The sequence below is a fragment of the Doryrhamphus excisus genome, linkage group LG11, assembly GCF_037039965.1.
Source record: "Doryrhamphus excisus strain RoL-2023G ecotype Guam linkage group LG11, RoL_Dexc_Guam_v1.1, whole genome shotgun sequence".
NCBI lineage: Eukaryota > Metazoa > Chordata > Actinopteri > Syngnathiformes > Syngnathidae > Doryrhamphus > Doryrhamphus excisus.
In genome coordinates this window covers 13,507,209-13,522,024 of record NC_136367.1, presented here as the reverse complement: position 1 = coordinate 13,522,024, position 14,816 = coordinate 13,507,209, and the positions used below count along the sequence as shown (strand labels likewise).

At 40.3% G+C, this 14,816-nt stretch overlaps 1 protein-coding gene across 3 annotated transcripts in view; it reads left to right on the top strand.

The window, feature by feature from the left end:
* The window catches only part of pde1cb (phosphodiesterase 1C, calmodulin-dependent b), a 119,017-nt gene that overhangs the window by 15,029 nt on the left and 89,172 nt on the right, over window positions 1-14,816 (top strand). For all 3 annotated transcript variants that reach the window (XM_058065233.2, XM_058065234.2, XM_058065235.2), the window contains exon 2: window positions 12,924-12,974. In XM_058065233.2, the coding sequence (XP_057921216.2) occupies window positions 12,924-12,974 (51 nt within the window). The remainder of the gene's footprint in view (window positions 1-12,923; window positions 12,975-14,816) is intronic.

Here is a 14,816-nt window from a genome sequence, read left to right as displayed (position 1 = left end):
GTAGGTGCGCTTTTCCACACACTCATGCGTATGTGTGTGTGTGTGTGTGTTTGGTAACCAAGCACTTTAGCCGGGATGACACGGCAGCATCGTTACGTACATTTACATTTGTGCCTTGCCGCTCAATTCGGCGCATTAGTCGATTCAGCTGAAATTGATGCTTGCTACTGTACTGCCAGCACACCATGGAAACAAGCCAGCTTTTAGACGTCGCCATTCATTCTATTGTCCTGACATCCATAGTGGTCATCAGTTTAGGAGCATGTGGGGAAACTTTCAACCTAGGAGTGTTTTAGGAGGGAATGTTTTGTTGTGATGTTATAGGCAAGGAGGGTCATGATTCTGCCTTTGTTTGTGTGATAATAATAATAATAATAATAATAATAATAATAATAATAATAATAATAGGATGCACGGTGGATGAGTGGTTAGCACGCAGGCCTCACAGCTAGGAGACCAGAGTTCAATTCCACCCTCGGCCATCTCTGTGTGGAGTTTGCATGTGCGTGTTGCATGCGTGGGTTTTCTCCAGGTATTCCAGTTTCCTCACACATTCCAAAAACATGCTAGGTTAATTGGTGTGAATGGTTGTTTGTCTATATGTGCCCTGTGATTGGCTGGCCACCAGTCCAGGGTGTACCCCGCCTCTCGCCCAAAGACAGCTGGGATAGGCTCCAGCACCCCCGTGACCATCGTGAAGAAAAAGCGGTAGAAAATGAATGAAAGAATAATAATAATAATCAGGGCGGCACGGTGGACGAGTGGTTAGCACGCAGGCCTCACAGCTTGGAGACCCGAGTTCAATTCCACCCTCGGCCATCTCTGTGTGGAGTTTGCATGTTCTCCCCGTGCATGCGTGGGTTTTCTCCGGGTACTCCGGTTTCCTCCCACATTCCAAAAACATGCTAGGTTAATTAGCGACTCCAAATTGTCCATAGGTATGAATGTGAGTGTGAATGGTTGTTTGTCTATATGTGCCCTGTGATTGGCTGGCCACCAGTCCAGGGTGTACCCCGCCTCTCACCCAAAGACAGCTGGGATAGGCTCCAGCAGCCCCTGCGACCCTCGTGAGGAAAAGCGGTAGAAAATGAACAAATGAATAATAATAGTAATTCATTTTCTACTGCTTACCCTGGACAATTTGGAGTCTCAAATTAACCTAGCATGTTTTTGGAATGTGGGATGAAACCGGAGTACCCGGAGAAAGCCCACACATGGCGGGGAGAACATGCAAACTCCACACAGAGATGGCCGAGGGTGGAATTGAACTCCGGTCTCCTAGCTGTGAGGCCTGCTCACTAACCACTCTGTGCAGCCCCCGTCCAGAATCATCTTTCCAAATTGCACATTCTTTCACAATGTTAGAAAGATCATATATATACCACCATATAACTCACTGAATTGAACTCTATTCTGATTTCCTGCATGACAACAAATCTCCCGGAAATATTACACACAAAGAAATTGAAGGTGCAGGTCGTTGTGATTCCTCAGGTTTAGTTTACAAAACATTACGTAGCTCAACATATGCTTGCAATACCGTGTTAACTTTTTGTCCTTTTCAACGTGGCCCTAAAAAAACAAGCTGTAGTTTGCTTTGAGGACCCCAGCCTTGATGTCTGCCTAGATTGCCTGAAGCCAGAGAGTACTCAAACTCCTGGAGCTCTCAAAGTGATAAGATGGGGGTGTTCATAGTTCCGGGTGGAGACAAATCCTCACGTAATCCCCAGGCATGCCACTTTAAAGCAATAAACACAACACTAGAGGATTTTACAATTCCCTTCCAAATTAACTTTTGTACTTTCAAGGAAGTAAGTAGGTCTGAAAATATCTGCCGGTTGTCATAGTCGTCCTGTATCACCGCTACGCTGTCTGCAAGCAAACAGCAGTTCTCATGGCAACCCAGTTAGAATCACAATCAATGGGCTCACTGGGCCAGGGTCTGTTGCCAATCACGTCCTCTGAAGCGTGACTGCAAAGCACTGGTACCTCATTGCCTGGCTGGACCGCTTAGGTCCATCGCTCTATTAAAACACGGACGGGCTGCTGATGTTTGGACTCCTACTGTGGCGCTTTGTCGTGAAGCGGCTTGTTAGCACGCTGGTGTCGCTACTGGTTATGGACGTTGATGCAAACGGAGCTGAACTTGGCCGCCGGCTCGTCATAATCATAATCAGACTTTTTTTTTTATGTTTCTTCAGTAATTACATCGAGTTCTTGTTTTCTTTCGACCACTTAGTGGTTCAGCACATTCCCTCACACAACAACGAGAAGAAACAATGGTCAACAGTCATGTCAGGCTTGATATTCAACAGATTTCGCTTTGGCGTGACTCAGACTTTCGCTTTAAACTCAGTTTTAAACTTCCGATCTGCAGGCAAGTTTGTATTATCATAGTTAAGCTACGTTCACACCGACGCCGAATCGATGGCGAATTAAATCGGCGAGCAAAGCGGCGGCAAAGCGTAACAAAGCTTAATGAAAGCGTAAAGACCGTAATACAGCGTAAGAAAGGTTTTAGCAATTCGGGACATTCGGCAAGAGCGCCAAAAATTTTTAAACTGTTTAAAAATTTGAGGCGATCTGTCACGAATTGCGTAAAGCGGGGAGAGCGTATTAAAGCTTATCAAAGTTTTGCTCAAAGCGTAGGAAAGCTTAACAGAGCTTGGTTCTAAGGATCAATGGATCTGCTGCATCTTTATATATTGTAGCGTTGTTGCCGACGGGAAATTACACGACTGCGATCGCTGACAAGTTTTTTATTGCACAACAATAATACTGGCTACTGTCGGCCGTAACCACGCCGTTGAAACCACCGCCAGCAACACAACAGTACTTCCTCCACCAGACACGCCCCCACCCCCTGGTGCATTCACAGTCACCCGGAACAGTCGGACACCCAAGAGCACAACGTCAACATGAATACGTCAGGGTCGCTACAATATGCTCTGGATCAGAGGCGGGATGCAGTCGGGATCTTGAAATTTTCCATTGCGTAACAGAGCTTAACAGAGCCTATCAATGCACAAGAGAGCTTGATAATCGTATCAGAGCGTTATTTAAAGCGTGATAAGCGCACCAAAGCTTATCAATGAGTATTAAAGCGTATCAAAGCGTGATTTAAAGCGTAACAAATCCTGATCAATCGGCATCAAAGCGTGAGTTGCCGTAGCGATTCGGGAAATAATTTGTCGCCTAAAGTGGGAATGAATTTCGTATCAGAGCTTATCAGAGCTTAAACATATCTGAGGAGATCGTGAGATTTTTTGAAAAAAAGAATCGGCCGAATTCGTCGCCGATTCAAAGCGCGACATTCGGCGTCTGTGTGAACGTAGCTTAAAGGTCAAATTTGCCACTCAACACTGTTTAAATGTTGCAAATGAAGGAGTCTGTTTGAGGTCATGCATTTATTACCGTAGATTAAAAAAAAAAAATACATACATTAAATTGTTTCACGGCTGAGTAAAAAAAAGATATATCCAAATTCAAGCTAATTTGACAGATTTCTGTCCAGAATTAAAAATGCATAAAAGCATAAAAATGACAAAATGAACTGAAATACCAATATAAGGCATTCAGAAGATGCATTCAAACACAGGTAGTTGATATGTAGTATTCTACACTGTGAAGTTACATTGATAAGGCAATAACCACCGCAGGAAGTACAGCAAATACCGTATTTTCTGGACTATAAGTTGCTACGGAGTATAAGTCGCACAAGGCCAAAAATACATAATTAGGTCGAAAAAAACATACATAAGTTGCACTGGAGTATAAGTCACATTTTTGTGGGTAATTTATTTTCCAAACTACTTGACCAAAACAGACATTACGTCCTCTTGGAAGGCAAGTTGTAACAATAAAAGAATAGAGAACAGGCTGAATAGGTGTAAGATATGCTAACACAATGCTTATTCAGCTACACCAAAAATAAACATGAACACAAAAGGTATCCAGTTGGAACATAAACACTTTTTTGATTTATAAGTCGCTCTGGAGTATAAGTCGCAGGAACAGCCAACCTATGAAAAAAAGTGCGACTTATAGTCCGGAAAATACGGTAATTCATTTAATTGAAGTACATTGTCTTATGGAGGCAGCTTATTGGACCAAATGTGATGTTGTAAAATGTATACGTTTATAATGGTTTATATTTAATTTATAAGCTTATATTTTCTAGTCCAAAATTTGCTTAAAAAAATGTCTCCAAACTACAACATGTGTTCTTTACTTGAATCTGTATATTGAAAAACACAACTATTAAATCTGAACAGGATTGAACACGGAGTGGATCTGTGATTTAAAGCAAGTATCAGCCGACTGTGCTTTTTACTGATATTGACAGAAAGCTATCAGTGGCTGATCGATCAGAGCACCCCTATTAAAATATATAAACTATATGATTATGTCATTGTTTGTTTTGTTTTTTGGGGGGGATAAGAAAATCATGCTGCACGGTGGTGGAGTGGTTAGAATATTGGCTACACAATCAGGAGTTCAGGAAGATCCGTGTACTCCAGTTTTCTCCCACATTCCAAAAACATGCTAGGTTAATTGGCCACTCCAAATTGTCCATAGGTATGAATGTGAGTGTGAATGGTTGTTTGTCTATATGTGCCCTGTGATTGGCTGGCCACCAGTCCAGGGTGTACCCTGCCTTTCGTCCGAAGACAGCTGGGATAGGCTCCAGCACCCCCGCGACCCTCGTGAGGATAAGCGGTAGAAAATGAATGAATGAGCATAGACAATCTGTTCGCGACCTATTGCTAAATATGGTTTCATTATTAGAGCCCTCTAGACATGAAATAACACCCCTATAGTGAACTTTACACTTATATTACTCTGTAATGGACACAATAAGAGTAAATAAGAAAGCGATAATATAGACTCACACGTTTTAGCTTTAACAACAACAGTTCTTGTTCCTTTTTGACTTCCTGTTGTCTCATCAGACACTTGCTAACTAATGTAGAATGCTACTTGTAATGTTTTTCAATGTGTCTCCTGAATACTTTATACAGTAAAGTCTCGTTATATCGATATCGGTTATAACGAATTACTGCTTATTACGATACTATTTTCATTTCCCGGCAAATTTCTAGTCTTTTATGATATAATTAGTTCCGTTAGTATGATACCCGGTTATTATGATAATCCGGTTACTACGATGCCCTTTTCATCTCCTGCCAGCCAATTTGGTCTGCTTATATCGATACAAAAGCAGCTTAAATCAATCTTTGCTTAAGGATTTCAATACCAAAAAAGAACACGGCGAATGGCTGCTTCCAGTCAACTTTATTTTTCACACTTCCACCACCAGAGCGCAGCACACACACCGATTCCCGCACTTCCTGGTTCACAGGTCATGCTCAACCCTCGGATATATCGACAGTCCGGTTATATCGATATTTTTTCCGACTCCCGACAATATCGATATAACGAGACTTTACTGTATTTGTATTTTCGTTAATTAAGCCATGTTTATGCTTGAAAATGCTTTATTTAGTCGGCTGGGATAGGCTCCAGCATAACCGCAATCCTAGTGAGGATAAGCAGGATACAAAAGGGATGGTTGGATGGAAAAGACAATCTTTACTGAAGAGGATGTCGTCCTTAATTGGACATACACCAGGACAAGTGCCAGGCCGGTGTTAAATTAATTGGCTCGTATACTCTGTAGGAGGAAGGCATGGTCTGTATAGTTATTCTGGCCTTAATCATTGCTCAAAAAAGTCTTCTGTCCTGCACATATCCTGGTCTAAAACAAAGAGGGTCTGAGGGCTGAGATGTCTCCTGGGATTTACTGGTTTGAAGTGGCCAAAGGTTTTGCCTACTGTTTGGTGGATTTATTTATAACAAATGAACTGCAATATTTATGCTATATGCTAGGGGTCTGCAACACCGTGGCATACAAAGTACAAACAGGAAAACAATGCAGCAAAGTTACACATACAGTAAATATCATTGAAATAATTATGAAAACAAAGGCAAGTTTTAGATAATGAGGTTTGTGCATTTGGAAGTGAGCGCTAAAAGAAGTTTGGGATGGCTCATTGTGACAGTGGGCATTGTGGGCGTTCCCGGGTACAAGCTGTAGCTCTGTGTTAGCAAGCAGCTAGAGCTAATGGCCTCTAGGAACTATTTGTTCATATTTGAGCTTGCCTAAAGAGGCAAACATCAGGCAGGAGTGGTTGGAGTTCCAGATTCTTGACCACCAAGAGCAAAATATGGGACTGTTTTATGAACATGAGCACAGAGTCGAAGTGCAACCTGTAAGTAACAATTAAATAAGTAATTAAACAATTAAGTAAGTAGTTGTCTGTGTAGTATTATAGAGTGTGCATACTCTTTGCATGCAAATTACAAGCTCGATGTCTGAAGTTGCTAGCAGTCTTTTCCATCACATTTTTTTAAACATGGTTAGTCCCGCAAAAAACGTTTAGTGACCAAATTTATATGACCAATCACAGGGGAGTGGGCATGCCCAGAGGTGGGCCATGGGTGGTAGACCTTTTTGGCAAGCAAGAAAATACATTTGTAATAGGTGCAGATTCTGGAAGATATTGAAAGCTTACAGTGTGGGTTATTGTGTGGAGCTGCTCTATAGGGATTTCACTACCAAGCTCATTGCATCCCCCTTTATTCGGGTAAAATTTTCACACATCTGTATATAAATCTTCTTCTTCTTCGTCTGTATAAGTCTTTTACAAATTTTACAATTTTTGACGTCTGATGACGTCTGACGTCTCAGCCATACCAGATGCACTCGTGGCTAACTAGCTCCGTATGTTATCAGATGCATACTGGAGCATTGCAGGGAAGATGACCGCTCTCTCTGACCGATGTACTCTTCCCCTGATGCAGAAAATAAAGGAAAGCGATGAAGTGTTTGTTTCGTCATGCATTAACTGTCTAATCCTCACGAGAGGCTTGTCGATAGGGCGCAGTTGTCACGGTTGGCCAAGGCCGCTAAATTAGTTTTCCAGAATGTAGAGGTAGTAGTAAAACAAGAGTTTATTAACAAAGGGACTCTCACAGGTGAGGAAAAAGGCACAAAGTACAACTGAATACACCGGGCCAACCTTGGGAAGAAATATACAAATGTACAAATGTGCACCACTGTGGAAGCCTGTATCTAGCCTCTGCTTTATAGCTGAGGTCATTTTGTGATAGTGGTATGAAAACAAAGCATGGCTACACTCCCTGGGAAATATGTAAACCAGGGATAAGTGTAGTTTGTCACGTTGTAGAAACAAAATATAAAATAAAACTGGAAAAATAGAAAAGAAAAGCATAAAGTAAAGAAAAATATGCAAGTTGTAGAGTTGATACTCAAAACTTTTCAAATCATAAGCGTAAACAAAGAATAAGAGGAGTGTAAAGGGAACTAAAAGGGTGTTATTTTATGTCAATCTGGCTTTTGTAATGGTAAAAAAACATATTTAGAAAGGAAAAATGCTCTAGCTACTTTAGCTTAGTGTTAGCTCTAGCTAAAGTTGTAGAGTTGATACTCAAAACGTACAAATCATAAGCATAAACAAAGAATGAGAGGAGTGTAAAGGGAACTAAAAGGGTGTTATTTCATGTCAATATGGCTTTTGCAATGGTAAAAAAACATATTTGGAAAGGAAAAATGCTCTAGCTACTCTAGCTTAGTGTTAGCTGTAGCTAAAATTGTAGAGTTGATACTCAAAACTTACAAATCATAAGCGTAAACAAAGAATAAGAGGAGTGTAAAGGGAACTAAAAGGGTGTTATTTTATGTCTAAATTCCACTGTTCTCAAATATCTTCATTTTTATTTTTCTACACAAAATAAGATCAAAAATAAAGAAAATCAATCAATCAGTAATAAATAAATATAATAATAATAAAACGGCAAATCATTAAAAATTAAGAAACCACATATAGTTGGTGGGTAGACAAATTATTTTTTTCAAATTAAAATGAACAAAGCATTATTAGAGCCCTGTAGACATGACAAAACACGACTATAGTCACATTTATACTCTTTATTTACAACATATTGCGCAACTGTAGGGTCTTGAGACACAAGCTAACTTGCAAACTAGAGAGCTAGCGACCTAATCGGCAGCCTTCAAGTTATTTCCTTTAAACTTAAATAGCCAAAACCTTACCACTTCCACAGGGATAGGGAGGATAACTATTAACAGTTATTTAACCTTTAACATGAACATTAATCAAACGTAATAATTTTTTCTGGGTACATGATACCATACAGCATCCATATCAGACTTACGCGGGCCGCACTAACATTAAACTTTCATATCAAGACGGGGGCCTCAAACTAGTGTCCTGCGGGCCACATTTAGCCCACGGGCCGCGTGTTTGAGACCCCTGTTCTAGCTATTAAAATATTCTGTAATAGTGAAGCCTACCTCAGTCGGGGTTAGAACCAATTGACCGCAATAAATTCTACTTATTTTATTATTGCACCTTTTATGATGATGATGAAATGGTAATAAAATATCACCGGATGACGTTTTCAAAGTCGAGTCCCGTGTTAAAATAAAAATCAGGATTAGTCTTAATAAAAATGCAGCGCTTTCCCATTTTCTACATGCATATTTCAGCTCAAGACTGAAATCAAGAGTGGAAATGATGAAGTTTGAGGCTGCCACGCGACTTTAAGCTTGATTGAGGGCCTTGCTAATCTGTCTGTCCTCTCTCTAAAGGACCTCTCAAGGATGCAAGATACAAATGTGAAATTGACAGCTCTAGATTATGCAAAGATGCCTGGAAATATACTTGCGGAAATAATTTCATGCAGGTGGATTATTATTCTTTGGGTAAAAATTCTGCGGCGTCTGTGTTGAAATTCTACCAGTAATCTATGATGATCCCCAAGAGGAGGGTGATGGCCCTCCTTTCATCTCATTTCAGCATGCAGATGGTTGCATCAACCCTCCCTTTAGACCTGCCGTGGACCAGGTTATAAGGTATAGCGAGAGTCAAGCTCATGGTGAGGGGTCAACCATGAAGGAAGGTACCATCTGTCCTTTAGGACGCAATCGGAGTTTACTACAGTATGCGCAAAGTTGCCTTTGAGGAGCGAATGTAATGATTACTTGAATTTGTAGTACCGTATTTTCCGCACTATACGGCGCACCGTGTTATAAGGCGCACCTTCAATGAATGATATATTTTAAAACTTTTTCCATACATAAGGCGCACCGCATTATACAGTAGAGGTTACGTTATGCAACCATTAGATGGTGCCGCGCTAAAGGGAATGTCAACAAAACAGTCAGATAGGTCAGTCAAACTTTATTAATAGATAACAAACAAGCAACCATGGGTGGAAGTTTCTGGCCATTAGCCTGGCAGGCGAGAATTACAGTGAAGGAGGATTTCTCATTCCCTGTACGTGCTCCCGTTTTATCCACTGTGCGGTTCACAGGAATATCGAAGGTGAGTGGAACCTCGTCCATATTAATGATATGCTCTGGCCGGATCTTTTTTTCAGTAATCTTGTTTGTGCAGTATGTGCGGAAAGTGGCCAGCTTTTCCCGGAAGTCAGCTGGCAGTTGCTGTGAAACAGTAGTTTGTGTACGGATGGAGAGATTACATCTTTTCATAAACCGAAAGCACCAAGAAGGACCACCTCTGAATTCTTTAATGTTAAGTTCCCGTGCCAGCGCTGTTGCCTTCATTCGAATAGTGATTGTACTGACACTTCTACTTGCTGCTCTTTGTTCAACAACCCACTGTTCAAGTGTGTCCTCTAACTGTGGCCATCTCGCTTTATTGCCACGGAAACTTTGTTTAGTCTTCTTTACTTGGCGCAGCTCATCCTCATGCTTCCTCCACTTCGGCACCATCGATTCATTAATGTTAAACTCTCTTGCTGCTGCTCTATTTCCGTGTTCTACTGCGTGACTGATCGCCTTGAGTTTAAACTCTGCGTTGTAAGCGTGTCTCTTAATAGGAGCCATTTCAGGGTCTTAATACAAACGCACAAATGAAAGTGAATTGTTGTTTAATATTTCCCAGTATGCACAGCACACTTCTTCTTCTACGGGAAAAATGGAGTCGGTGGCTGCTTACCGTAAGTTGCGAGACCTGTCGCGGCTCAATATTGATCCATATATAAGGCGCACAGGATTATAAGGCGCATAGTCAGCTTTTTAAAAAAAAAATCAGATTTTAGGTGCGCCTTATAGTGCGGAAAATACGGTAAGTAAGAATACTGTAGTAAGTTTCTTGTTGGGTGACTATAGTATTAAACAATGACGGCACGTGTGTGTTTACAAATTTCTATGTCAATTTTGATTTCCTTTTTTGCTTATATGTGACTAGTAGTTATAATTTAAAAAAAAAAACAACAAAAAAAAACTTTTTTGTATGCAGCTTGAAATCCGATGCGTATCCAATGCTACTGCAGTCTGGTCACATATGTACATATGACTTACACATCATCGAAAATCGAGAATTCTGGGTGAAAGGTACTCACAAATGTGGGCAAAAATTCTTCTTGTCATCTGAAAATTAAAAACGTGACGAAGAACAACTTCTGAATAGGCTAAACGAACATAACAAGCCGGTGAGGACAAGAAGCAAATTATCGTGACGAAAGTTCACCGAGCTCCCGATCTCATTCCACATCAGATTTGTCTTGGGTACAATGCTGGTTCACTTTCCAGCGATTACTCACAAATGTGGGCAAAAATTCTTCTTGTCATCTGAAAATTTAAAAACGTGACAAAGAACAACTTTCTGTTTGAGCGGATACAAGATACCTCAATCGGATTGGGGAAACGAATATTCCACCCCTGTGAATCCGATTATATATTCATTCGGATTGGCACTTTTCTTTCGGAACGAGGTGTATACAAAGGTTATATTCTTTCAGTTTTAGCAAATAAACCCAATGCAATTGGAATATTTGGGTCCATGTATACGTAGCTATTGTGTCATGTCACGTTTGAGCCACTAGATGCTACTGAAGTGTAGTGTACATATCAGGCATACAATAAAGCCCGCAAAAGTGTTCGGTATATTAACATAACACATTAAGAGTTATTTATTATGCTACATAATAGCATAATGAGCACACCTGAGAGGCTGAATAGGCTAAATGAACATAACAAGCCAGTGAGGACAACAAGCAAATTATCGTGACGAAAGTTCACCAAGCTCCCGATCTCATTCCAGATCAAATTTGTCTTGGGTACAATGCTGGTTCACTTTCCAGCGATTACTCACAAATGTGGGCAAAAATTCTTCTTGTCATATGAAAATAAAAAAAAAAAATCTATTTCAATGAAGTGGCTCATGTCCCCCCCCATTCCCGGCTCCGGAACAGGTCTCTCTAACTGCCTTAGCCAAAAGTCTTGCCCTGTTTCTTCTTAATCTCCTGATAATTGGGCGGCAGTGGTTCAGGGGGTGTAGAGCAGGTCACATAGAAACCAGAATAATGGTCGGTCGGAGACGGCGTAGGGACAGCTGTGGCTAAAGATGTACGAAATTTGGAGTGGCCAATTAACCTAACATGCATGCTTTTGGAATGTGGGAGGAAACCGGAGTACCCGGAGTACACCACGCACTTGCAATTTGCAAACTCCAAACAGACATGCCCAAGTGGAGAATTGAACCCAGGTCTTCCCGAGCTCTTGACTGTGACTGTGGCCCGCGTCAATAAAATCGAATCCGTTATTATTATTCATCATCTGGTTAAGAAAATGTTGCCTCTGGTAGTACACAAATTAACAAATTTTGCCGGTTGATAATTGTAGTATTGACCGATTATTGACCGATATTTGGCAATTTTTAAGAAAAAAAAATCATTAAAATTATCATTCAAAGATCAATGGAATCTTTCCGAATTACTTTTCCGAAAACAATGGTATACATGGAAAGGAATATTCCAATCTCTTGTCTACATGCGCCACTATAATCAACCAGAATAGTCAATAGGGCATGCCCAGTAAAACGTAAACATCAACATCACGTGATACCGACTTCCCCGAGTTTTTCATTCACTTGTTGGAATAACTCCGTATTGCCAGTTTTTCCGTTCGTCCAGTCTTGAAATTTAGTTTGGATCAAAAATAAACTTTGGAGGCGATTGCTCGCCTCCATTTTTTAAAAGTGAAGAACGTCTGGAGCTGCGTGTTTACGTCATATCTGAGCATGCGCTGAAAGAACGCACCCGGGAACAGGAAAATATCAAATTCAATCTTGCTAATGTTTAATAATTAAACTCTAGACATGTTTTATATAGATATATAATAATATATAAATCTGCAAAAGTGTTCGGTATGTTAACATAACACATAATAACAAGAGTTATTTATTATGCTACATAATTGCATAATGAGCACACCTGAGAGGCTGAATAGGCTAAATGAACATAACAAGCCGGTGAGAACAACAAGCAAATTATCGTGACGAAAGTTCACCAAGCTCCCGATCTCATTCCACGTCACTGAAGTTACATAGGAGCAACATATATAGTTAACACAAGCCTGCAGCGCCCTCTTGCTGTAGTCCCTAGTAAAGTTCAAATTATGGTTCATGTCAGTCAGTATGAAATGATCCATTTGTGTAATAAATCTGACAGTTAAGGTGAGATTTGTCTTGGGTACCATGCTGGCTCACTTTCCAGCGATTTCACCAGAATTATAGAGGGACTCACCGCAACACTTTAAAGAGCAATAACCTGGCTCAATTACTTTTCCCTCAATAAAAGCTGGCACCTTCACAGTAAGATCCTTTAGACGTAAGTAAGTGTCTATAAATCAAATATTCAGTGTGAACATAGTTCGAGGTTCCCCGAGAAGCTTGGAAGGGTTTCAAAGATATTGCACCAATGTGTTTCATTATTAAATGTTTGCAGACACTCTTGTTTACTCGCTTTTGGCTTCATATTTTTAACTTTGTATTTTTTTTCTTTTCTTCCAGTGGCAAATGAAGATGGAGAAAGCTCAACTCGACCGCAGGCCAGTTTTGCACGTAAGTTTTTGTATGAGCTGTATAATCGCATATTTCGACCTATTATGCTCATTTTTTGACACTTTGTATTGAGTTGGGCGACACGGCGGTCTAGTGGTTAGCGCGCAGGCCTCACAGCTAGGAGACCAGGGTTCAATTCCACCCTCGGACATCTCTGTGTGGAGTTTGCATATTCTCCCCGTGCATGCGTGGGTTTTCTCCGGGTACTCCGGTTTCCTCCCACATTCCAAAAACATGCTAGGTTAATTGGCCACTCCAAATTGTCCATAGGTATGAATGTGAGTGTGAATGGTTGTTTGTCTATATGTGCCCTGTGATTGGCTGGCCACCAGTCCAGGGTGTACCCCGCCTCTCGCCCAAAGACAGCTGGGATAGACTCCAGCACCCCCTGCGACCCTCATGAGGAAAAAGCGGTAGAAAATGAATGAATGAATGAATGTATTGAGTTGTGGTCTCCTATAGAGCAGCTTCACACAATAACCAGCACAGATTTGTGCTTCCAGACAAAATGCTCTGTTTTAATTTAATTTTCTGCTGTGATTGGTCACATGCTCATAGTGCTCCCTAACTATGAACCATATAAGGAAGTCCGCCCCTCTGTGACATCACAAAGGTACAGTTCTACCACGCCTTTTGAAACCGAGTGTTTTTGAGCCATCCTAAACTTCTTTCAGGGCTCACTTCCAAATGCACAAACCTCATTATCTGAAACTTTAGCATAGTTTAACACGAGAATACAACATTCTAACTACATTTTTAGGTCAGGAAAGTGGAGAAAGCATAATTTAAGGACCCATTTCTTAGTGCAATATATTAAGTTCTAAGTGTAATATTCTTAATGCTTCATATTTCAGATTTAATTTACTAGCAATATCTCAGTGTATATACTGGTCACATATTTCATATATTTCATATTATATTGTAAACTGTATTTGGATATAATCCTGGGTTAATTTGTTACTACTTATTAGGTTGTTTAAATTGTCTATTTTTAGATGTATTTTTATTTTATTTTTTATTTATTTTAGATTTTATTTTTTACTATTTAACTGGTTCTGTCTTCTTTGCTGGTGTGCAAGGTAAATTTCCCCACTGAGGGATGAATAAAGGTATATCTAAACTAAACTAATTAAACTAATTTAAATGTGTGTTTAAAAAATGTGTGTTCAGTGTTTACATTTCAATAAATATTTGGTTAAACTTGAGACCTGTAATATTTGTTACATTTTCATTTTTTCATGTGAATTGAGGGAGCAAAAGCAGTATTGGCCACAAATATCGGCCCAAGCAAAATCGGCCATCGGCTAAGGGTGATGGAAAAAAATTGGTATCGGCATCGGCCCATACATACAACATATCGGTCGATCCTTATTATGGACAATTTGGAGTGGCTAATTAACCTAGCATGTTTTTGGAATGTGGGAGGAAAACCGGAGTACCCGGAGAAAACCCACGCATGCACGGGGAGAACATGCAAACTCCACACAGAGATGGCCGAGAGTGGAATTGAACTCCTAGCTGTTAGGACTGTAAGACTCTCATTGCCGTTCCAAGTGTCTTGGTTTTTAGTAATCAAATTCTGGTCACCGTCTGTGCTTTTTTGACTCTAGTTTTAGTTCCGAAATATGTCTCCATAAGCATTTCAAGTACTGCAACATACTTAAACATCACCTTATTTATTTTTGTGTTACATTAAACACCCACATGATGGCAGCACAAGAATGTTAGTCCACTTCCACAGGCCGCTCATTCAGGGTAGTGTTGTTTATGTGAATCCACAAACAAAAACAACACTAAAAATACATTTGCAACAAAAGACCGATGCATTGAATTTTTCCACCA